Source organism: Bombus terrestris, chromosome 9 (genome assembly GCF_910591885.1).
Source record: "Bombus terrestris chromosome 9, iyBomTerr1.2, whole genome shotgun sequence".
Taxonomy (NCBI): Eukaryota; Metazoa; Arthropoda; class Insecta; order Hymenoptera; family Apidae; genus Bombus; species Bombus terrestris.
Window position 1 is genome coordinate 17,696,248 of NC_063277.1, and position 23,244 is coordinate 17,719,491.

General features: G+C 35.6%; 1 protein-coding gene and 3 long non-coding RNA genes across 6 annotated transcripts; 3 read left to right on the forward strand and 1 right to left on the reverse strand.

Moving 5' to 3' along the window:
- Positions 1 to 174: 174 nt before the first annotated feature.
- Positions 175 to 23,244, reverse strand: LOC100647860. Of its 3 annotated transcripts, none has more exons than XM_003397998.4 (8): positions 23,091 to 23,244; positions 13,954 to 14,090; positions 13,472 to 13,625; positions 12,927 to 13,015; positions 4,829 to 4,972; positions 3,890 to 4,144; positions 1,299 to 1,389; positions 175 to 267 (listed from the first exon to the last, which is right to left on the reverse strand). In XM_003397998.4, exons 2-7 carry the CDS (start codon positions 14,051 to 14,053, stop codon positions 1,307 to 1,309), a joined length of 825 nt encoding a protein of 274 aa, XP_003398046.1. In that variant the 5' UTR covers positions 14,054 to 14,090; positions 23,091 to 23,244; the 3' UTR covers positions 175 to 267; positions 1,299 to 1,306. The 3 variants fall into 3 exon arrangements, with proteins under 3 accessions (XP_003398046.1, XP_012167660.1, XP_012167661.1); XM_012312270.3 differs by lacking the exon at positions 23,091 to 23,244 and adding an exon at positions 22,820 to 22,963; XM_012312271.2 differs by lacking the exon at positions 1,299 to 1,389.
- Positions 5,374 to 9,128, forward strand: LOC125385661. Its single transcript, XR_007225177.1, has 2 exons — positions 5,374 to 6,058; positions 6,169 to 9,128. It is a non-coding gene; the product is annotated as an uncharacterized LOC125385661 (long non-coding RNA).
- On the forward strand, positions 13,625 to 15,077 carry LOC125385659. Its single transcript, XR_007225175.1, has 2 exons — positions 13,625 to 13,934; positions 14,422 to 15,077. It is a non-coding gene; the product is annotated as an uncharacterized LOC125385659 (long non-coding RNA).
- On the forward strand, positions 15,953 to 21,397 carry LOC105666108. The gene is made up of 5 exons (XR_002308023.2): positions 15,953 to 16,490; positions 16,947 to 17,009; positions 17,194 to 17,319; positions 17,403 to 18,842; positions 19,526 to 21,397. It is a non-coding gene; the product is annotated as an uncharacterized LOC105666108 (long non-coding RNA).

Genomic DNA, 23,244 nt, shown 5'->3' on the forward strand with positions numbered 1-23,244 from the left:
GAACGAATAGTACAATAAACCATGGTGATGAGAAACGTTAATAAATAAAACTCCATGGACGATGATACGTACTGTGAGAAAAGAAATAATCAGGCAAATAGGTATCGAATGGTTGTTTATAGGATACGATGTAAATACTCTTTCACATCTTTCTTTTTTTTTGTTTTTTTTTGGTAACTTTTTCCGAGACTTTATTTGGCTTTTTCCATCGTTTATTTTCGTATCACGCGTTCCATGCGGGGCGGCACAGTCATCAGTAGACGTGAGCTGCAAAAAGATCGATCGATCGATCAGGCACAAATATCCATATGTAGAACAAGGTGAACGTTGCTTCGAGAGTTCTAATCGCTTAAATATACGTTCTCCAGCATCGAATCTTTTCAAATCCGTGAAAACATGTAATACGGTGTTTTCGCTAAAACTCTCAAAGCGTAACGCTAGGATAACAGAGTAGGTATATATACACATACACGTACGCAGTAAAAATTAGAGTATCTTTTAACAGGGGAGGGAAAGGAATATCTTTACACGGTAAGAAAAATGTTTTCGACACGGATCGTGTTTCCGGTGTCCGTCGATATCTCGCGGGACATCTAAAGCTGATGTGTTAAAAAATCTGAAATTCTCTGCAAACACAAACTATCGACGAATCTGTGGAAACGAGTAGCTGTTGAAAAATCGTGAACAAAGATCCGTTTATTGTTATTACCTTACTCTGGGAGTTTCTGTTTGCAGGACATGCTTCGATATTCTGTCGATATGTATACAATTGTATATTGATATGCATATTAGTCGAGTGAAATGTACATAGAGGAGCGTATTTCAAATAAAAATAACCTATTAGAGGGGACGTTGTAAATCCAGGCACATAAGTCACGTACAAAATTACAGACAAGATGTGTGACACTGTTTGGCAACAATTCTTCGTTTTCTATAACTTTTTTTTTTAATTGCATGAATTGTTTCGTACTGTAAACATGGTGAGTGATTTTATATGATCTTATGATGACACGGTTAGGTTCGATATATGTATTTCAGTCTCATTCGCTCGAACAGCCCAGGTAACACGAGCTATAATAATGATTCTAAACTTCGTTTAAGACTTGTTTCGTTTTCGTTCGTGTTACGTTTGTTACGTTTAGCTGCGTGTTAATTGATAAATAAATCTCATCGTAGCCAGAAATATGTACAGCAGCATGACGTGATTCGTCCCATCTGATTATTATTTGTTCACAGAATTAACGTGTAAGGATAACAGGATGCAAAACACTTGGCCACATTTTAATCTTATCGCTCACTTTGTTTCTTAATGTGTGGTACGTTTATTATACCACGGGCTGGTAAAGTGAAATCGTGGAACTGGCTTCGAATAATAGTAGTATAAGTCTCCTGAAATACAACAGATATATTCGAGTTGCATATCACTTTCGTTCACTAACGAGTCTTTTCTTCTAGCTGTTTTCTTACTATCGTTTTGTTTTATTTCGTTTCTTTTTTCTGTTACTAAATTTTATCCAATACTTTACCCAATTGCCTTTGAATCTTTATACATTATTTTTCACTGAATTTTCGAATGCAACCTTCCTTATCGATTTTGTTTACATTATTTTTACGAACGTTTGAAGCGATTAATTAATTAGGATCGATAGTTTTTATACGAATAGATACATATCTTCCACAGAAATAACGATCGATCGAGGCTCATGTTCACGTGACAATATAATGTTGAGAAAATCTATCAAGCGAATGGCTTCGCATCAATGTGAAACCTTTGCGAGGTAAAACAATGCTGCAAAGTCAGCAACAATTGCTCAGTGCCATTTCCAACAATTTCCAGTTTCTGCCAGTGATTTGAGCTAAATTAAATTATTAAATTAAATTTGAATTAAATTAAATATTTGAATTTGACTGCTTTAAATACTCCTTTCGCTAATTTAGATATTGATATTAACAAGTTGGAAAGTATCAAAAAAGAAATTTGGATATTATTAGAAAGCAATTTTGAAAAATTAGTCAAGATCGAATAAAAGTTTCTTAGTTCTAAGCTTATCAAATATTTTCGTATTAAATTTTTGTAATGGAATTTTTTTTCAGTAATAATCGAATCGTTATGCCGTTGAAAAAATAGGGCACGGGAATTGAACGAACAAAGAAGATATCGCCTCTTTGATGGCGATATTATTACCCTGACATTTGAATCGTGCGAATACCGGAAGTATTAGTTTCACCATAACGCCTCTTGCCTTTATTATAAAAAGAACAGGCTGTTTATTGACCCGAACGTCTTGCAATTTAATAACGCGTATATAATTTGCTTTTCTATAAGTAAGTTTCAAGTTATTACAATTTTTTTATTAATATTTCTCCCTTTTTTCCTAAAAATTGCAAAACCTAATAAACCATAAAAAGTCAACCAGAGTATGTGATACTGAATTCTTAATTCAGATCATTGTAACCTAATATGGATTCCATTGTGTCCATACAATCCATTGTTCCTTAAACCACTATCAAGTTTCTAGTAATAAATCTTTTATGCGATATCGACTGTCCGATTTGCGAAAGCAACGACAGAGTCGAATAATGGTGTTTTAATAGAGTGCAAAGCGAAGATGTAATCGTTAAATAATTGACTAGAGTCTGCCAAGAGAAAGGAATATGTACGTATGTACTTGGCTCGAATCCGGAAGTTGGCGTCTGGCACGTGTCGCCATGAATTTTGCGGTTCATCCTTTGAAGCAACCGTATCTGTACTCGAGCCAAATGGTAAACAATCGGTAGTCCCATTTTATAATGTTACGTAACCAAGCACTCGATCGAATGTCGCGGAAAGAAATTTTCACTCGGAATGATTTAAGATTCTGTAAATAATTCAACGTTGATAACACATCGATATCATAAATAATTGATAACTACATTGCGTGTTCCTTTACCGTGAAAAGGTACAGTAACGTGCAAAAATTTGTAGTCTATCGTTTGAATCTTGTTTCCCTGTTTAAGCTCTGTCGCTTTTGTTTCCTATTGTATTTTGGTTTCAAGCTAAATCCTAACTGTCTAGGAATTTTTGGACAGCCTTGTTTATTTAGATTTTGGTACTTTTCCTCGATTTTGCAATAAACAGGGATACTGCTGAATGTTTCATTTAAGTAGTTTCTTTATATTGTGCAATTTATTGCATCATATCTACTAATTAGCGTCTTCAGAAAAATTTCGCTCCGATTGATTTAAATGCAAACTGTCTTTGACGATATTCGAGTGATATTTTCCTTAACGCGACGCTGATTTAATTAAAAAGAATTCTTAAAATATATCGCGATATCCTAAATTGCTTTCAACTGGTTTTCGCTCTTTATCTGAGAAAATTTCGTCACTTATACGAAACAGAAGTATTCAAAATATAATTTCCATGAAATTATTACCTACTTATTAAACGTTTATTTCTTTCGACAGAGCGAGGCGTCTATCACGTATGAAATTATATAAATCCAATAAAATCGTAAGGAAACAAATAGCAAAATAAGAAGAGGAACGAATATTTTAACGTTAAAAAAAAAGATAAAGAAAACAGGAAATATTCCAATAGAATATCCAAAGTACTCGTTGCAGTATTCAGAGAGTAAAACAAATCCCTACATAACTTTCATTCCTTCAATTATGTTCATAAAAATACAAATTTGTATAAACAAGCCCACAATCTAATTATTATCACTCATAGGATGAAGTTCTCGAGTAAGTACTCGAAACAAACGAACTACTTTAATAACCAAGAAGCGTATCAAGCTCTACTAGACTTACACCTGTACTACGGTGTTTTTGCAAATACTTTCTCAGACAAGGAGCGATCGTTTGTTTATGAAAGCATCGCCAGTAAAAAGACAAAGCGATTACGTACCGAAAGGCCTGATTGGATGTCGGCTCCACAGATAGCTACGTTTAACAGGACTGAGGTAACTGTCCCTCAGATAAAACGGGGTAACTCTCGCAGCATAGTTGGGAATATAGGGAGCAAAGCTTGGGTACCACCATGGGTCTCTGGTGAAGGCACTGATCGGTGCCATTGGTGATGGCTCAAGAAGATCGAACAAAGGCTTCTTGCGTAACAACGAGGGGAAGGATGGCAAGTAATCGTAATCGGTCACCAAGTTACCTGGAATTAAAAATGATATTCGTTCACAGATTCCTCTTGCATTTTCTTTGATGTTTAATATCGTATATTTTGCAGTTTGCAATTTTAACGAATCACACTTGCGTTACTTGAGTGGAAAATTGCGAAGAAGAAGAAACGTCGGTGTTTTCAATGAAAAAGTAAAAACTGCAAGTTGCGAGTCGTTGGTTGTTCAATGGAACAGTATGTTTGAGACGTCGGATAGCGTTTTGAACTTCAGTTTAGATAGAATCAGTTACTCAGAATTTGAAATAAACGAGACAATCGGAATATAAAAGATAAAAGAATGTGTTTTAGATTTTAGCAGAAAGTAATAACTCTTTGTACTTTTAATGTCCGGAAGTATTGCGCTAAATCATGGTCGCACAACTTCTTAAAATCTTTTCAACGTTATGACGCTATTAAAATCCGCACCACTTACAAATCTTCGTATTCAAAGTAACGGTGTTCGCGTAAGTGCCCGATAAAATGTCATAAAGAGACAGCAACTTGATACAACGACTCGTCGATCTTCTTTAAAATCTTCTTCGCTATTAATCACACTGACAGTAAATTCATTACGTCAAATACACTTATTTTCTTGAGTTCCGAGTCGAGACGCGATGCTCAAAGAAGAAACTCGTTTAGAAAAGAGGAAGTGAAAGACGAGCAACGAGAGGTACTCACCGTGGATATCGAACAATCGTTTCGTACTGAGAGGAGGGCTAATATGCCGAGCCAACAAAGGCGATTTGCTCGGATACAGCCTGTCGATGTCTGCCAAGCGGTTCAGATGATCGGCCCAAGCTTTCTCAGGGTCGAACGGTTTCGCTGTATCGTGATATTTATGGCAATGAAACAAAAATTTGCACAATGTTTCGTGCATTCCTGACGGTCTCTCCCCTCCCGACCCCGAATCTTTTGATACTCGGTCAAAATAATTAATAACAAGCACACCGGTAATTTTATCCGGCATCAACAAGCGAACAAGCGTACACGAAATACACGAGAAGTCTTCTGTTTATTATTAGGCTTCGTATATTATTCGGAATCTATAGTTGTAAATTAACAGTGGATATCTTTTCATTATAAATTTAGCCTTTTCATGTATCTAGCGTAGTGGAAAAATTTACTTTTAAAAATAGTTATATAGCATTTATTTCATTCTTCTGACAGAATTTGCTTTCTTTTTTACTGTTGCGATTTTACAGACTAGAAATTATAGTTAGAACGTACTCTATGCTTTGATATATTTTGTATTATGAATTTGTATTATTTTTTTTTTTTTTTTTGGTTTTCGCTTATGTAATATTTTCCTGCCTTTCTTATTTATTTCAACCAGTTTGTAGGGTTCGACCTATACAGGAATGCAATCGATAGAGTTATGCAACATCGAGAATTCAATAAATCGCAGCATTACGTGACCCGAACTTTTAACGCGCGCCTCCGTTATACGAGATATTGATTTGTCCCATGGGTAATCGATGACGAGGCGAGAATTTCTCGACGTTGCATGATCATGTAAACGACAGTGAGGTGACGAGAGCGCTTTTCTTTTTATTGAAGATCTTTCGACAAATCAAGTTTAACGAAGAATCATTCGTATCTTATTTCAACGTTTAAGAAGTTGTTAATTTTCTTTCCACTTGATTTGTCACGTCACGATGTAAAAAATGCTCTCGTAAACTCAATATGTGTATAAAATACAAGCAAAAGGTCGAATCAGATTTATTGTAAATCGAATTCAACGTTTTGTTACAGGCTTGCAGATTCCTTCGAGTAAAGAAAGGATATACAGCTAATTAAAAATATCAAGGCGATCCGTACGAAGTAAATATTTAATTTATTTTCTCGTTGTTAAAGAAGATATCCAAAAGATGGATTTTTCTAAAACATCTTATACATCTGTGATCGATGGTAATAATTTTTTTGAAGAACTTTCTATACCGATGTAGAATATTTTTTAACGTTTAACATTTAACAAATTAGAAGATTATTTCTTTTTACTGATTGCTTTTTTTTTATAGACCAGGTATCGAAACAGTTTGACAAAAAGTTAAAATGACGATTAAATTCGTTCGAATCGTTGATCAAACAATGAATGGAATCCATTTATTTACTCGAGAAGGATTGATATTCCATCGAGAAGGACCGATGATATTCTATAGAAAAAAAAGAATGAAGAAACGTAACAAGTCCACATAAACAACATGTCACTAAACTATTGAGAGGCTTGAGATTCATCTTCTCAAATTGTCTTTCTCCGATGAATCGTTTTATGTGTTTATCGTATGCTACAATCTACGTATGATAAATGACACCTAATGTGAAAAACCGTGCGTACCATCGGTTTGATTTCGTCGCGAATCTGGCCGGAATCTGCCCAACTATTATTTATTTGCGTTTCATTTTCTCTGCTTTAGTACTTTAGCTTTCAGCATCTACATATTCTTTAAAGAAAGACGTTTCTCTTGTTAGTAGCAGCGTTTTTGTTAATCTTCCAGGCCGCAGTGTCATGCACTGTTGGTACGTGGCTTTAATAAAAGACGCACTGGTGTTTTAGGAAGAATATAACATAATTTGATATAATAATTATTCAAGCGATTTAACGAAATTCCTTTAATTAGCTGTTTGCAGCTAAAAGTGTTACATGTACCGTATGTACATATCGCTGTCGTTTATCTAATATTTGTTTATTGTTAAGCACACTTTTAAGGTGTTGCAGTAGAATAGTTAAAATAGATAGTAGTAAAAACAATAAAAAATAAATTATACGGGAAAGATTAAGTAACGTATGAGTTACGTTCAATTCTTTCCATTACCGTATAGTATATTTGACACTTTACCTAAAACACCCTATGCTAAAAAGATAGTAACAAGCTTAATTAATGCATCGTGTTCCGTTCGCTGCTAATCCGATAAAAACGAATAAATAGGAGGGCAAAAATGCGAGTTAAGGTTCACAAGGGTTTTGTCCCCGTTTTTGGGTGTTCTTCCAAAGCCGTGCGTGTCTCACCTATCCGTAGCAAGCCGTAGATGTACATGATAAAAGCTTATCGAAGCACGATTCTTTCCTTCTAAAAGAGAAAAACGAAACATTCGAGCCGCTCTCACAAAAAAAGAAAAAAAAAGAAAGAAAGAAATGAAATGTAACACGACGCCACGTAACGTGTAAAAAAGTATACTAACCTGGTGGGGGTGAAAAATACCGTCTCAAAAAATCGCATCGTACTCTCCGAAAGCGGAGAGGAAAAAAGAGCGATCAGATATTTTCTAAAAATTTTCTTATCTCATTTTTTACACTGCTCGCCGGTCGCTCAATGAATCGCAATACACTTAGAAATTCGCCGCGAAGTACAAGTTATTCCTGTTAATCGTTACGAACTCGTGGTCATCATCAAGACTGCACGAAACACAGGTTTTTTCTACAGGGTTTTTCTACAGAATCTATATCGCTATCTATCTACTGCTACGATTCTACTGGTTCGAAAATTACTTTAATCCGGTTAATCAATGCGTCACTGTCGAAGGAAAGAATTATAATTATATTTGGTTGGTGGAGAAGCAACGAAGAGCAAAGCGATTGCTACACAATTTCATTGTTTTCGTGATTTTATTCTATCTTAATTTCTGCTGCATTCTTTCACTTGTTTTCGACACAAACCCATCGTTAAACAATTCTTTAACTTATCGATAGGTGTGATTTTTTGTTGCAATTTTTCTAAAATAACATTTCGATTAATTCGTTGAATATATAAATACACCATTGCAACTTAGACCAAAGACTAGGTCGATGAAATTTCCGTACAAAGATATCGATTTTGCTTTTAACAAACGTATTTATATCTTTTCCATCTACGTAATTTTTAGTAAAGATTAAACAATGCAATGGGATTTATCATAATATTTAGAATCTGTTATATTATTTATTGTAAAATGGTGACTATTTGAAATTGTTCCTTTCAGCGCTATCAGAGATCAACGTTACTTTTCCACCAACTCGGTATTATAATTGATAAGCAGGTAAAAGGTTGAGGTTGGAGGGATCGGATTGAGAGAGAAGAAAAAAGTACATGCCATCTCCTGAAAAAGATAGAAATTTTTGGATCTAGCTGAAATTAATTATCGCTTGTTAGTCGGAGGAAAAGAATACTTCGAATACGCGTGCGTAGTAAAGCATATATTAATTGGAGTGTTTGGGTCAATTGCTCCACATCGTCCTTCTATCTCCTATATTCGATTCTTTTCTCCATTTTGTCCTCGTTTATGATAATATAATAATAACGAATATAAAAATTAAGAAATTGAACAACGAATGGAGATAAGTGACGATATTGGATCGAATAGATCAATGGTAAAAAATTAGAACGCGCAAGCGTCGAGAGAAAATTTCCAGCTTTTTCAAGTTTGGCGGCCATATTGAATTTACTTTTATTCACTCCTTTTGCTTTCCTTTCTTTCATTTTTCTTCTATTTATAAGTCTCACGACTATTTTTTCTCTGATGAATTCAGCCTTTTACCACAATTATTACGATCGAATCGCCGTCATACGCTCTTCCTTTCTATATTTTTCTTCCGATTACCTATCCAAATCGTTCTTTTATTCATGCTCTTTAATTCATCTCTCGTTCTTTTCGATCCGGATTAGTGTAATCAAACTGCGACCTCCACCTCAGCTGCAAGAGTTAACACGTCCTAAATATCGTTTGCCGTCGTGGACAAAAGTGAAAAGACAAAAAGTTCCTTCGATTATACAGCGAAAAAGGAAAAATCAAAAATGGCGTTGGCGAGGGCAACGCTCCTGGCGAAACGCAACGAAAAATATCGCATTCGAAAAAATATTCGCCCGCGTGTAATTAGAAAAATCGTCTCGAAGTAGCATAAAATCAATAACATCGAGAAAATGAAATTTTTCTCAATAGCAGCGCTTCTCGAAAAAATAAAAACATACCGTATCTTGAGAAGTAAAAAACGATCGCTGAAAAATTATTAGCCAAAAAAACGTTCGTTCGTTGAGTCACTTGAGTTTATTGGACATTTCATATGCATATACAGTGTGTAGCAGCTTTCTCGTGCTTATTACAAAGCGATTCGTATTCTCGATCCGTCGCATTGGCCACTGTTTCAGGATGGCTTCGATCATATTTCCTTTCCCATGCTTTCGAGAACCGTGGGTAGTCGTGACATTCTCTCGACGATCGTCTCAACACATCGATGGAGATAAATCCAGGCACGTGTGCATGTATGAAATCGTTGCTTTCGTTTCTTTCTTTCGTTTTCGTGTCGATGAGGGAAATGGGATAAAAATGCGACGCGGGCTTATTATTAGTATGTTAAGTACGGTTTGCATGATTCCAGCCAATAACTATACACAACTGTATACTTGGATCTGATTTTTGTGTACGATTCGTGCTCATCGTACACTATGAACGAAAAGTACAAAAATGATTTTAGAAGCTCTACCGGGGAAAAATAGAATTATAGAATTATGGAAAATAAGAATTTGGTGAGAATACTTCGTAGGTATAATCAACTTGTTCGTAATTGGTTATTAATCCTAATAAATGAAGGGTCATGAAATAATTTTATATAGGGATTTTTTTTTCAAGAAACAATCGAATGGTAAAGTGTAAAGAATACGCAGGTAAGTACTTTTGGTTGATAGTGTACCACTCGGAACAAAGAAATCACCAGTTTAATCACTTGGAGATACTAATGTAAATTCTAGAATAAGGACGATATTATTTGTGTACCGTTAAGCAAATGTTAAGGGTTACTTCTTAATGTCTCAACAATTAATATCTTGATCTGTGGCAGTTGCAGTTGTACGAACGCTCGATACACTCGATATTAAAAGTCAAATATTTTTCTATCGCGTCTATTTTTCCTAAAGTGAAGATCATCGATAATGATCAAAAATAGAACGATAATAAACAAACTTGCAATTTTTTATCAATATCACACTTCACTGTAACGTTACCGAGCTCAAGATATTAATCGCTAATCACAGTTATTGGGAGCGTATCGGGTATAGTTTAGAGAGTGAGTAGGTTAGTATCGCGCAAGATGTCAGTATCCTTTCTTCGTATGCAATGACGAAGTCGCACTTTTGTAGTAAGCGTGTTTCGCTGTTTAATTTCTCTAGTCTGCCAGTGTCGTGCAATTTGCTGTCGCCTAAGGTCGCTCAAATCGACGATGCGATTGAGTAAAAGCCACTTGTTGGGTCTAGTGCCTGGAAAGAAATTAGGATCAGAGCTGCATGCGATTCGTTTGTTCCCATTTAACGGGCGGTTGCTTAGCTCGCAGATATTTTCTCGTTTATCTGGACAACGACGAGCAACGTGGATGATGATGATGATGATGGTGGTTTCGTTTTCTCGGACGACGCAAGAGGCATGGAGAACAAAACGTATGAGCGTAAGAGATCAGTGAGCCGTGTGATCGATGATCGATGAACGATGATCCATGATGCCTGGCCACGTTTCTGTCAGTCGTTCGGTCGTTGATCGTCGCCATTTCCATCCATCGACACTTCCATTGTTGACGACATCGAACAACACGAGAGACATCCACCGATTTTTAACGGACAATCGTATTAATGGTATTAATTATATTAATCTAATTGTTAATTCACGGTTTTGTGCTGCTTCGGTCGAGCTTGCTATCGCTTAGTATACATCGACACTTTCTACGTTTAGTTTGTTTTAATGTTTCCACGCTTTTGTTTAAATTTGTAGTTTTTTTCCAAAATAGAGATGGGCATTATGTTTACTGACTATTTACAGTTTAGTTTATTATCGCTATCGTTACTGAGAATTGTATACGTAGACTACCTGCAGTCTGACGAAAATTAATTAATCGCTCAAGGCCATTCAATAATAAAACCTCATTGTGCGTCTAGTTTCTGTTATTGAAAGCAATTATCGTTTGAGCTATGTCACGTTATTACGTATTTGTATATTTCGGAATTTTTATTTCGTACTGATATAGTAGTTATATAGTATAGCTATTCTGTTATAGTATAGCGGCGTAATTATGCGAAAGAAACACGCGTTAGTGCCGACATGTGCTATTTCTGGTGCTGTGAAGCAGCCTTGAGTGGCCAATTAATTTTCGATAGACTATAGCACACCAATTCGTTGGATAGATATACTGCTATCTCTTTATTAAAACTGATTATTCACTGATTATTCAATTGCAAACGTATGTATCGTATTATTATTTATTTAGTCACGAAGAGATGCAACAACGCGGTTACGTTGGCGATTAAACGTGCGATGCGAAAATTATATCTGTTATATCGATACTACGATCTTCGATCAGATGCTATCTACGCTCGAATAGTATATAAGTCTCTAACAAACATGTCTATCACCACGACCGAGTTAATCATTAATTGGTTACCAAAATCATTTCTAGCCCATCTCCGATGCAAAGATAATTATTGTAATTAATTGAACACCAGCGAACACCAATGAGAGCGTCGGTCATCAGTGGATGTCAAGCTGCTCCTCAGTCACATATAATCGAACGGTTCTTTTACTTTCCTTTTATTAAAAACAGAAAAATCATTACGCGTTCTATTTCAAAAGGCGTAAAAGAAAAAGAAAAATGAATCGTATAATCGCGAGGCAAACAAGTCTTGAGGCATATTTAATATAATTATATATATTTTTTTTATACGTATGTATAGATGCATGTTTTCGTATAGCGACATTATAAGTATAATAACTTAGATACAAAGTGTACGGAGTAGAGTAAATTAATATTACACATATTATGGCATGGTTCTGTGTACGTGAAGAGAAAAGGTATCGAGACACGGATTGTAGATAAAATATGAACTCGAGGTGAATTAAATACGATTCGAAAAAATTTAAAACACGTACGTGTCCAAAAGTGCATACGCATTTCACACGTCGGATGGGGATGACACATAACATAACAATACAAAGGTATTTTTTTTCTTTTTTCGAAGGATTGGGTGCATCCCATGTATGTATTTTCAGTTTCCTTGCTTCGCTTTTTACTCATTTTCACTTCGTTTCTTTTTTAGTCACGATGGAGTGCAGGCAAAGGTGGAGGGCTCTTTTCATAAGGATACGAGACGGATCCTCCAGGATGGCGTTTCTGGCTTCTGAGAAAGGCCTTGGAGGGAAATATTCGCGGACCGCCAAATATTTACACCTCCGACAAAGTTAATGTGTCTTTACAGCCTCTCTTTTCGTTCGTTTATTTATTTTCGACTTTCAAAGTTTTAACTTTTATCTTAACTTATTCGTCTATCCAACAGGCAGAAGCCAAAAGCACCTGGTTACAAATTACTGACAAGAACTTTGACAAGAATTATCAACTAAAGGAAGAAAACTCCGAGAACGAGCGGTTATAATTAATCAATTAATTGGATTCGACGACGATAATGCTTTCGTTCCACATTCTCATGCGTTTCTTCGTTCATTCTCTTTTTCGTTCTCACTCAGGTCTTTTTTGCTTTCATTCGTATTTTTTTGTCGTTTCCGTTTTTTTTCTTTTTTTTACTTTTTGGCACTAGAATTTTTATAATTATATATTCTCTCTCGTTCGTGAACGTTCGAGACGCGTGTTTACAACAACGTTTAAACTTTCCAAACTTTTCTTTTCGTTTCGTTTCGCGCTTCTTTTTCTTTCTCGATTCTTTCTGTCTGATCTTTTCTGTGGTTTTTATAATTACTTTTTTGATTTGGTTTTACGACGTCGTTCACTCTCTTTGGTTTGGACTTTTGCTCAGAGTTCTTTAGTACGTACCGGGGATGAAGCGTTCTACAGGTTTGTATTGATGCGGGTAGATCTGCCTCGGTGTGTAACCGTAGATCTCACGGTGGACGGGCAGGTACCTTCAGGGAATAACGTTTACTTTAATAAAAAAAAAAATTTCCTTCGTCTTATTATTCAAGATGATAAATAATATTATTCAAGATAATTATTCGAATAAATTAATCGTTGTAAAGGTATTGCCAGATTGTAAGAACATAGTCGATCATTTTGTCGTTGTTCAAGTGTATAAATAAGAGAGACGCGCAAACATCTTTTACATCGACTTTGAGATTTTGCAATATTCCATAAGGTTATTCTATAAAAATGTTCGTCGACGTTTTGACGATGTATCGTATGGTAGTCTTATTATGAAAAGTACGTTAAGATGATCTTTCTTTTATCTTTTATCGCTTGAGTGGCCTGCCTACCTAGTTAAATTATTTATGTTATCAAAGTTTCAACGAAGTATCTATTCTTAAGCATCGATTGAAATATTGTTAGTTAACGAGTTACAAAGGTACTCCAAGAAATCTTACCTGTATCCAGGAACGTTGATGCGATCAGCCGCATGGATGGGGGTTTCAAAGATAGACTTTCCAAATGGCCACGAGGTGGATAGCTCAGGATAATCTGAGCGGAAAATGCTGCGAGGTCTGTGCGTGTGTTCAGGGGCTCTCATATCGTCGGTGCCTGTAAACAGTAATAGTTTTATAGGCTGTTTTTAGCCCTCTGTAAACACCGATACCAAAGTATTGTACAAGACAAATTGCGGCAAGTATACATCCTTGAAAAATCTCTCAATTATTACAAAATTTGGAAGTTACGTGATTTCGTTTCAGAAAAAGTGAGAGGGGAATGAGAAGCACGAAAGAGATTAAAGGAACTAAGATTTCGTTCAAAAGGAATTCGATATTATAAAAATTGAATATACATAAAGCTGATAGAGGAGAAACTAACTTTCAAGTTAAAGTCTGTTCGCGTTAAATTTCTTAATTCCAGGTAATGCATGAAGGAGTACCTTTTAAGGCTCGAACGTAACTCTGCCAGAATTTGGCCTTCCTTGTGATGGGCTCGTTGCGCCCGATCATGTCGAGATTGCTTCTAAAGCGCGCGTCCATTTTGCCGCTCTACTGAACTGCTAACCACACTCGTTCGCTGAAATAAACGAACGTAAATTACTTTTAACGTTTTTATAATTCAACGCGTGAAGATATCTGATGATCTAATTTGTTCGCATCATGGAGGAAAGATCGACGATTTTGATTCAGATTCGATATAGGAATTGCTCTTCGTTGGTATAAATCTTGTATGTTAGCGATAATGCAATTTCTGAAAGAGATTAATCGTTAATTAATGTAACATTGCGTATTCTTTTGTCAGTTAATCATTTGCGGATTAAAAATGGTTACAATAAATGTCTAAGATGAGAGAAAGACATTGCGTAAGTGCATGTTAATTATAAAATACGATGTTTTCGATATTTCAGATTTAAAATACTTCAGCGTGCCAAATTTCAAATGTTTAGAATATATTTCTCAATAAGATCGCTAGAAATATCGAAGAGCGATAAACTTAAATAGAAGACTACAATTTCTTAGAAATACAGTTTTCATGGAAATTTGTAAATATAACGGTATGTGTATAATCGATCTCATAAACAACAAGGAATTTCTAAATTTGAAATACATAAAAAAAGAAAAACAGCGCCGTAAAATATATCTTTTCGCTAAGATTATGTTTACGTTAAAATTTCCCTGTTTGGTATCTGGGATAGTATCTAACAAGTACGAGGATAATAATGCCACAAATTTAGGGCTTGTAATGCTAGCAGACAGTAAACGCGCTAAAAATAAGAAACTTATGGACGATAATTTGCAAAGGTGTTTGTTGGCATCCTGTCGCTTTCTAAGTATAGCGGACACAATTTTTCGCGGTCGATTTCTTCATCATTCTTGTTAAACCAGATTTTATAATTATATATATTTACAACTGCTATTTAAAACTTGCAGTAAAAAATAGATTTCATTAACACTTTGTACCATACTACTCAGTATTAACACATAATGCCATCTAGTGCCAAGATGAAAATCACATTAGCGTATTACCTTTTTTATTTAATAAAATTTAAAATTTATAAACTTATTTTTTCTTAATTTTATTCTATACAATACATCTACCAATGTCCAGAAGTATATTATATAAATATAATACCTATATATAATATTATATTAGATATATAGATATATATATCTAGATAGAAACGTTAAACATCAATGAAATGTTTCATTGAATAAAATGCGAAAGCTCGAATTTGGTTCTCGTATTTGAAAAGCCCGTACTCGTCCCGTTTTCGAATAGCGAATGGTATTACGTGTATTACGATTGGTTGCGGCATTCCTCGGATCAGCCAATCGAGGACTGCGACACAAACAGGAGCATCGGCTTTTCTTTTTGTTGACGCAATGGTGCCGCTAAATTTAGGAACGCGCGCACTTCATACTCGGCCTGGATCATCCGAACGCTTTCGCATGTATTCCTATTTCATTCTCGGCAAGAGCGATCGAAGGTCATCGGAAATAAATTTGGAATACGTGATCTAAATCAACGGTCGTCCATTAATGCCTGATTCTGGCGACCGAGTTAATTTCCTCGTAATTACATAGTTTGGTTAATTACCGAACGTATTTCTGCGTAGTAATCGAATGGAACGTCGAAACTTAATGAATGCTTCTGTACTTTGTCGAACCGTTCCATTAAGAATTACAATCAGGTATTTGGAGAATTATTTATATCTATAGTGGCTGCGAAAAGTATTTGCACATATTTTTATTTTAGCAGTTTTACGTTTTATTTTCAGAGTACCAAATTTTTGTCGTCGTATGAAAGTACTACTAAATGATACAAAACTTATTGCTATACTTTAGTAATTTTCTATAGTTGGATCCATTTAATTGGTATAAAAAAGATAAATGCTATAATAATTATTAAATAGAATAATATGTAAATACTTTTTTTGCTCTCTGTATATATTAGAGAATAAATTTGTATTTGACAAATTTTGGGCTATAGATTTAGATACGAGAAATCTATATAATTGTGTAAAGACGTGAAAATTCACAGATAAATTAGCTACTGTACTTATTTGAGTACTATAAGTTGTTTTAGAAACAAATGTTTTATTGCTCTGATTCTTTTCATAATTTGAAGAAGTTGGCGCCACTTATCTTACAATATAATTGTTACCAACCTTAAAGTACGACTCTGTACTTAATGAAATAAATTAACACAAAAAATTGAAAACTTATAATTCTTCTCTCTACCGAAGAAAAGAATTATATAATGCATTTTAGTATCGAATAATAATTTGTGTTATTTGAAAATTTTGAAATTGATGCGTATGAAAATTTGTTTCGCAGAAGTTTGCAAGGCTGAGTTTGAAACGTTGCTTGACCCTTCGGCCATAAAAGTAAAGTGCAATTTTTCGTAGTGTGTTAATCAAGTTTTTAACGGTCAAATGGCACAAACTATACGCAAAATCACTAATATCTAACAAAGGTAATTGTTTTTTTAATATACCTGTTACTCAAGAGATATAAATATAATAAAATTGTAATGAAAATTTCATAGTATGCAATTTTGTTACATTTAAGTAGAAATTTATATCAATAATGTATATTATACTGTTAAATATTTGTGTATATTTCAATATAAAGCTTTCTAAATGGTAATAACTTTAATATTATTACGAGAATAAGAAAATTAATATGAATTAATGTATATGAAAAGTAGAGACATTTTTCTTTCGAACGAAAGTCGATACCTTGCTTTGTCGTATTTGCACAAACATATATGTATATATACATAATTAGTAGTCATTCAAAATGTTTTATGATGAGAAATTCATCTATGATATAATTCGGAAAGTATCTTAGTATGTATGTATGTACGTATATATAATTCTTTTTCATAAGATAAAATAGAGCAACGAATAATATTGTATCGTACTAACAGGTGTCTCTGCACGTTGCATCAATGGAGCCAGTGTTGCAGTTTACAGAATGCAATCAGGAAAAGGTATGTGCAATTTCCGGTTTTTGGTAGATTATCATTACATACCACAAATTTGAAGGTATTGCGTGCGTTAAAGCTAATATTTTGTACTTTAATCTGTTTTGCTTTCACTAGTAAATGAAATAATAGATTGTGAATAATGATAGCTTTCTGATAAAAGTATACAAAAATGAATTATGATTTTCAGATAACCGAAACACAATTTTATTGAACAGTAACGACGTTCATCGCTCGACTGCAATTAAGGAAATGCAGGTCATGAACCCAGATAGAAATTTATTTTGTTCTCTAAATGTTCCAATAAGTACTTAAGGTATCTTGTATGGTATTTTTGCATAATATATTTAAATCTCCTATAAATGCATAACCGCCTACAATCTAATCATTATATTACAGAACAATCTAGTATCAAATCGATACTTCCTATCGTAGTATACTTTCTACCATCTATGAACGGGTTTGTGGCGGATGGAAAAAGGAAAATAAGAAAAAGCTCGGTGGTCGTGGACGCAGAATGATGCGTCGCGTCGCGTCGTGACGTAAGAGTCCCGGATTCGCGGTCGCTATATTTAGGCTGCCCGGGCCCCGGTCCGTTTTTAGTTGGAAACAGGTGGACATCCAAGCTGTGCGAAGGCAGCATAGTCGACGAGTCTCTGGCTGACTTTGACCGATTTTCGCGAACCCCCCCCCCCCCCTCCCCCTTCCTCATCGGAATGGGCTGCTTTATGCCCGCGACGACGATAATGACCCATAAAACAACACGTGCCCACCCTTCGGTCCATAGGATTTCATGCGCGGCTAATTAGAGAATTTATTTGTTCAAATCGTTCAAGATCATCTGGACTCATTTAAAAGTTTATTGCTTAAGAGTGTTTCGATAATTTGATAGTTTATATGCCTGCAAGGTGGATATCAAGGGAATTTATTATTCCGAGAGAGTCGAAGATGAAATACCTTGTATTCAGAATTCGCTGGAATTAATTTCCTGTTTGAGAAGATATCTGATAGTTGGAGGATGTTTATATACACAAGAAACGGAGATTCTACAGGGTAATTCAGTGATGGCAAATTTTTTAATCACGTGCAAGATGAAAAGAGTATTATATGGTTCGTAATATTTGGAATGTCAGGAAGTATGGTAAATAAAAAATATAGCGTTCTAATAATAACGATAGTTTAGGAACGAGCAAGTTTTCCGAGAACTTGTTTGGAATTTCCCAAAGGTTCCCATGTTTCTCATTTTTCGCGCTAAATCACTTCCAAAAAATTTTCATAGTTAAGCTTTTATCATTCTATTCGTAAAGCTAGTTGCCCCTGATCAACTAATAACTCGAACTTTTGTTAAATTCCGGTTACAAATATTAACTAACCAACGAATCGAATTTATCTTTTTATTGATCAACATAACTTTTGCCCAACTCTTCTATCTAACGAACACGCGTGTAATCTAGATGACTGTTAAAAATAAGCAAGACGAGTTCAAGCAAATCATCCGGGGCGTAGGTCCAAAAACTGAAAATACGTGCCGGCCCACGGTGTGACTTTTCGTTTGCTGGCTTACAACCGCGTTAGGTCCTCACCCAGCGCGTTCCACTTCCGTGCGTCATCGTGGACGCGTAATACACGTTTAAATGACGGCTTTAGGAACTGAATAATCAGAGACGTATGCCAGACTACCGGCCAAACACGTGGATCAACGTCGATGACAGCTGATAGCGTTAGGTGCCCCGACACCTGTTACTTCTTTGTTTCATTGTTCCCTGCCAGAACGATCGCGTCAAAATGTATCACGGTTAAGAGTGTTCAAGGTTTAACTGTGATCTACGAATTCTCTAGGTAGGTCGCCACTTTTCGATACGCTACATGAGAATGTTTCGCGCTTCATATTACCTTCGAATTAGTTTTGTTACGGAATAGATAGATACAGGGTTTGTAATGTCGTAGCTAATTTTAGGCTGTGACAATGGGCTAACAATGAACCGGTCGTAAAAGAGCGAACAAGCGGTCAGCTATTTTAAGTATCCAAGTATTTATGTTGAACTTACATAGGTCGATTATTGGAAAGCAGGTTCAACATCTATAAATTCGTACTATCAACTAGTACAATGTCCTATGTAAGGAGATTCAGACAGTCATTAGTCAGACGGCGGAATTCTAATACGAAAACAAGTACTTTCTGCGTACTTTATACAAGTTGAATTTGAAAAATTAAATTCCATCACAGAAGTTAGATTTCACTGTCATTAAACAACAGAAAAATATTTCTAAAGAGATTGTAAATAAGATTTTTCATTGCTAAAACGATATTTAAACTTCATTGTTAAAAATTGTATTTTACCGATATTATTGTAACTCAAGAATTAGAGAAAAATTTTGAGAAAATTTTTCAACGATATTGTATAATTTTAAATGAGAATATCAGCAGGAAGCGAATGTAGCGATGGTAATGGCGTCGTCAGAAATTATGTTCACATTGAAAAGTTGCCAGAGAACGAATTTTCTAAGTATGCTTCTTTCAGCTATGTGGCGGTTTCGCGTGATCCGATGAAGGGTGGGCGAGAATGTAACAGAGGCAAAGGAAACTTTCGCACATCGGCCTTCAATGTTGAAACTTTAACTATCAACCGAAGACAGCCAGCTCGACACGTTGCGGTGAAACGCTAGAAACCATTTAACCCAGAAAATATCAAACGTCTGGACACATCAAAAGTTACCTCTAACGCTGCTCGAGTTGAGATTCACAGAAGCTCTTTAGAAATCAATAACGTTAGCTCGATGGAGATACCAAACTTTGTCGGTTTTCGACGAATAATTAATTGAGAAATCTCACTTTGCTTGAAATTTGTATCGTTGATATATATATATATATTTTTTGGTAGAGTATTTGTTTAGCACCTTTAATTTTTTTAACGAATTCTCAGTGAAATTTAAATAAAAAATAGTGGAGAGTATGATGTACTATACAGAAACCTGTATAGATACGTACGAACGTAGTAAGTAGATTCAGAGTGCAATTGGTCAGACAAACGAAATCTGATACTAAAGTAAACCATTTTATGATGTAAAATGATTACAAATACGAGGCAAGTGATAAACATGAAGTAAATTAGAGTTTGCTTATAAATATTGGACCTAGCTATGAAACAAATCGAACAAATAAATAAACGTGTTCAATTCTCTTCTTTCAAGACCACGCTCTCCAATATTAAAAAAAAAAAAAAAAAATAAACAACATTTCAAGGATGATAGTAACGCAGTATATTTAATCCTCAACTTGTAGGATGAAATTCGTGCTTGTTACATAATCGGCATATTGAAAAAAAAAATTGTCGGAATTAAAAAATTCAGACCCGGATACTTATTTATACGTTTTGCAATATAAAATGTATGTTATTCTCTTATGGAGAAAATACTTGTATAATATATAAACTTTGCAAGGTATAACGTTGATTATTATAGTCTTCTAACATGTTCAAAAATTTATTCAATTTAAATCGCGCGAATTTAATAAGTATAAGGAGAACGGAGAAACGTAGACGACGGACGTTGATTATAATTGTTTTGATTCAGAATTGAAGTTTTGTCACGGCTAGAAAGTCGCCTTTTTGCGGCGTTATATTTAGCCCGATGTGGCCGAAAGTAGTGACGCCTTAATTCGGTCAGACGCGTAGTTTAGCTCGTCAAGCGGCGCGAGGCGCCTCTTGGCACTTGTGACGTATTCTATGATATTAAGAGAATGAGCAATCTGGAGCGTGTCACTTTAGCCGTTTATAATTTTATACGCGTTACATCGTCCCAAAAATTTATGACACTGTATCGCTACTCGCAACTTTTTTCTCTAACGTCAGCACTGAACAAATTCTTATAATCCTGCGCATTTTCTACGTCGTTATTCGTTTAAATAACTTGCTTTTCCACTTCCTAACCCTGATATTTCCATTAGCCATAATCCTCTATGAGAACGAGGTTTGGTCCAACAAAAGGTTCCTAAGCTACTCCGAGTATTCGACTATTTCCTAAAAACAATCGTTGAAAACGTTTTAGAAACTATCAGAGTACGTGGTGATTTTTATTAACACGTTAATTTCTGTCCGTGAGGAATAGACGATACTCGGAAAGTGGATCAGTCGAGATGATGCATACGTTTGCTGGGAGAAAAGTGTTTCGCGTGCTTCGACACTGTGCTAGAATTTGTAGAAATAGAACTATGCTAAATAGTTGTACTATAGTACCAAATAGGTTGAAAAATATGGGTCGACGACCAGCTCTCATTTCCACATTTTGTAGGAACCTAATTATCCTTAATCTATTAGACAATTGACAGTGTCAGTTTATGAATATCAATCTCAACTTAATTTAATAGAACGAAATTCTGTATAATGGCCTGTATAACGAACGTCTGTTATTCATATGGACAATATTAATGATATTTTATGAATATTATATGGAATTCTAATTATATGATCTGTTTGTTCCTGCAAGGATCTAATTTGCTAAATTTTGCACTTTTACCGCAACGTATATATATTAAAAAAAAAAAGTGTTTCGCGTTTTAACCGCAGAAAGGGAGCGGCTATAACAGACACGTCGGACTTGGCGGCATCCCGCGGATATTTTTATCCCGACAGGCACGCCGCGGCGCGTTACATAACTGCCAAACAAATCGCTGCCAATTATTATAAACAATTCTCTCGGTTGTATGATTGGCACACGCGTACGAGAAACCTCGGGCATCGATGTCTGTGCCTTGTACGTTTCCACTACATTTTGAGAAGCACGCGGCAGCAAACGATCGGTCTGCCTCGAATTGGTATGCGATAGCAGAGAAACCGAGACGCTAGTCGCGCCAACTATTGCAAACGTGCTTCCACGAAATTAGAACTTTGATTCGGGACGGTGGTGTTCGCGACTGTATCTTTACGACTCGTTCGATCGATCGATCGTTGAACGCACTGAGTCATTCATATTATCTAAATTTATCGAACCGATTTATAGAATCTTACAACGAAACGTTTGTTATAATATCACTGTTTTTCTTTCTTCGGAACTTGCGATATAGTATTACTTATTATATATATCGTAGTATTCCTTTTTTGTTTTTTAAAGATCGACAATGAAATATATTTTACATACTTTGTTTTGTTATTAAACCACGCGCAAACATATATCGTTACAATATCGTATATACGATTATTACTACATATAGATTGGTACAAACATCGTCATGCATGTATTATCATTGTACAAAACATCAGGCGTAAACAGACAGATAGATCATTTTTTCTATTATCAATGAGACTTCAACGATCATTCGTAAAAATGTAATTTCATAAATTTCTTTGTTCTCTTACTAGAAATCGAAATTAGAAATTTATCGACATAATAAAATGGTCCCACGGTTCGATCGTTTCTGCCTCATAAGATTAATTACCACCGTGTACATCAATTTGTCCACAGTGTAATTAGTTGGTCTCGTTCTCGTGGGTTAGTAACATCAATTAGTCTTAAAAAGCACACGTACCAGTGTGAATGAAACGAACCAGCGATACAATCTAAAATTATTTGCAGACTCGCGTGTAAGTGTACTAGAACAGCGCAGTCTAGGTTAATAGAAGAGCGAATTCCTACTAAATATACGCAGAAGGACAAGCGCAGGCAGGCCCACGTCCAGTCAGGCGTTCTCTCCTATTTTTCGCCCTGTTTTACACTGGCGCGCACACACGGACGAGAATCCTCGATCTTTCCTCTTCGAGCGAATCGTTCCTCTTGGTATCGTCCTCGATCGGTTCAGCCAGATAGAGTGTCGCACTCACGATTTATCTATCTCTTTCCCACCCTTAACGTCGAGATCTTTGTCTCTTTCTCTCTCGAACCAATGAAATAAGTCGTCGCGCGATCGTTTAAAATCCTCGAACAAAGTCAACTCGTTCTCGTTTTCTTTTCTTTCTCCCGGCAAGCTGAGAACGAAGAATCGAAGTAGAAGAGAAGGAAGAAAAAGAAAGTGGAAGAAAAAAAAAGTTGGCGAATAAACTCGACTATGTCGACCGGTGTACGGTGGTCGATTGGAAATTAGCCCTTTTTTACCTAAGTATTTCGGACGACCGTTCGGTTCGGGGATTGGACCTTAGACTGGGCGGCTGCCGCCAAAAATGTAGACTAGTATACCGAGCGTCGGTACGGTGGCGCCGACCTGTCGGCGAGTTTCCGTGGCTCGCCACGCGACATTTATGGCTCAACC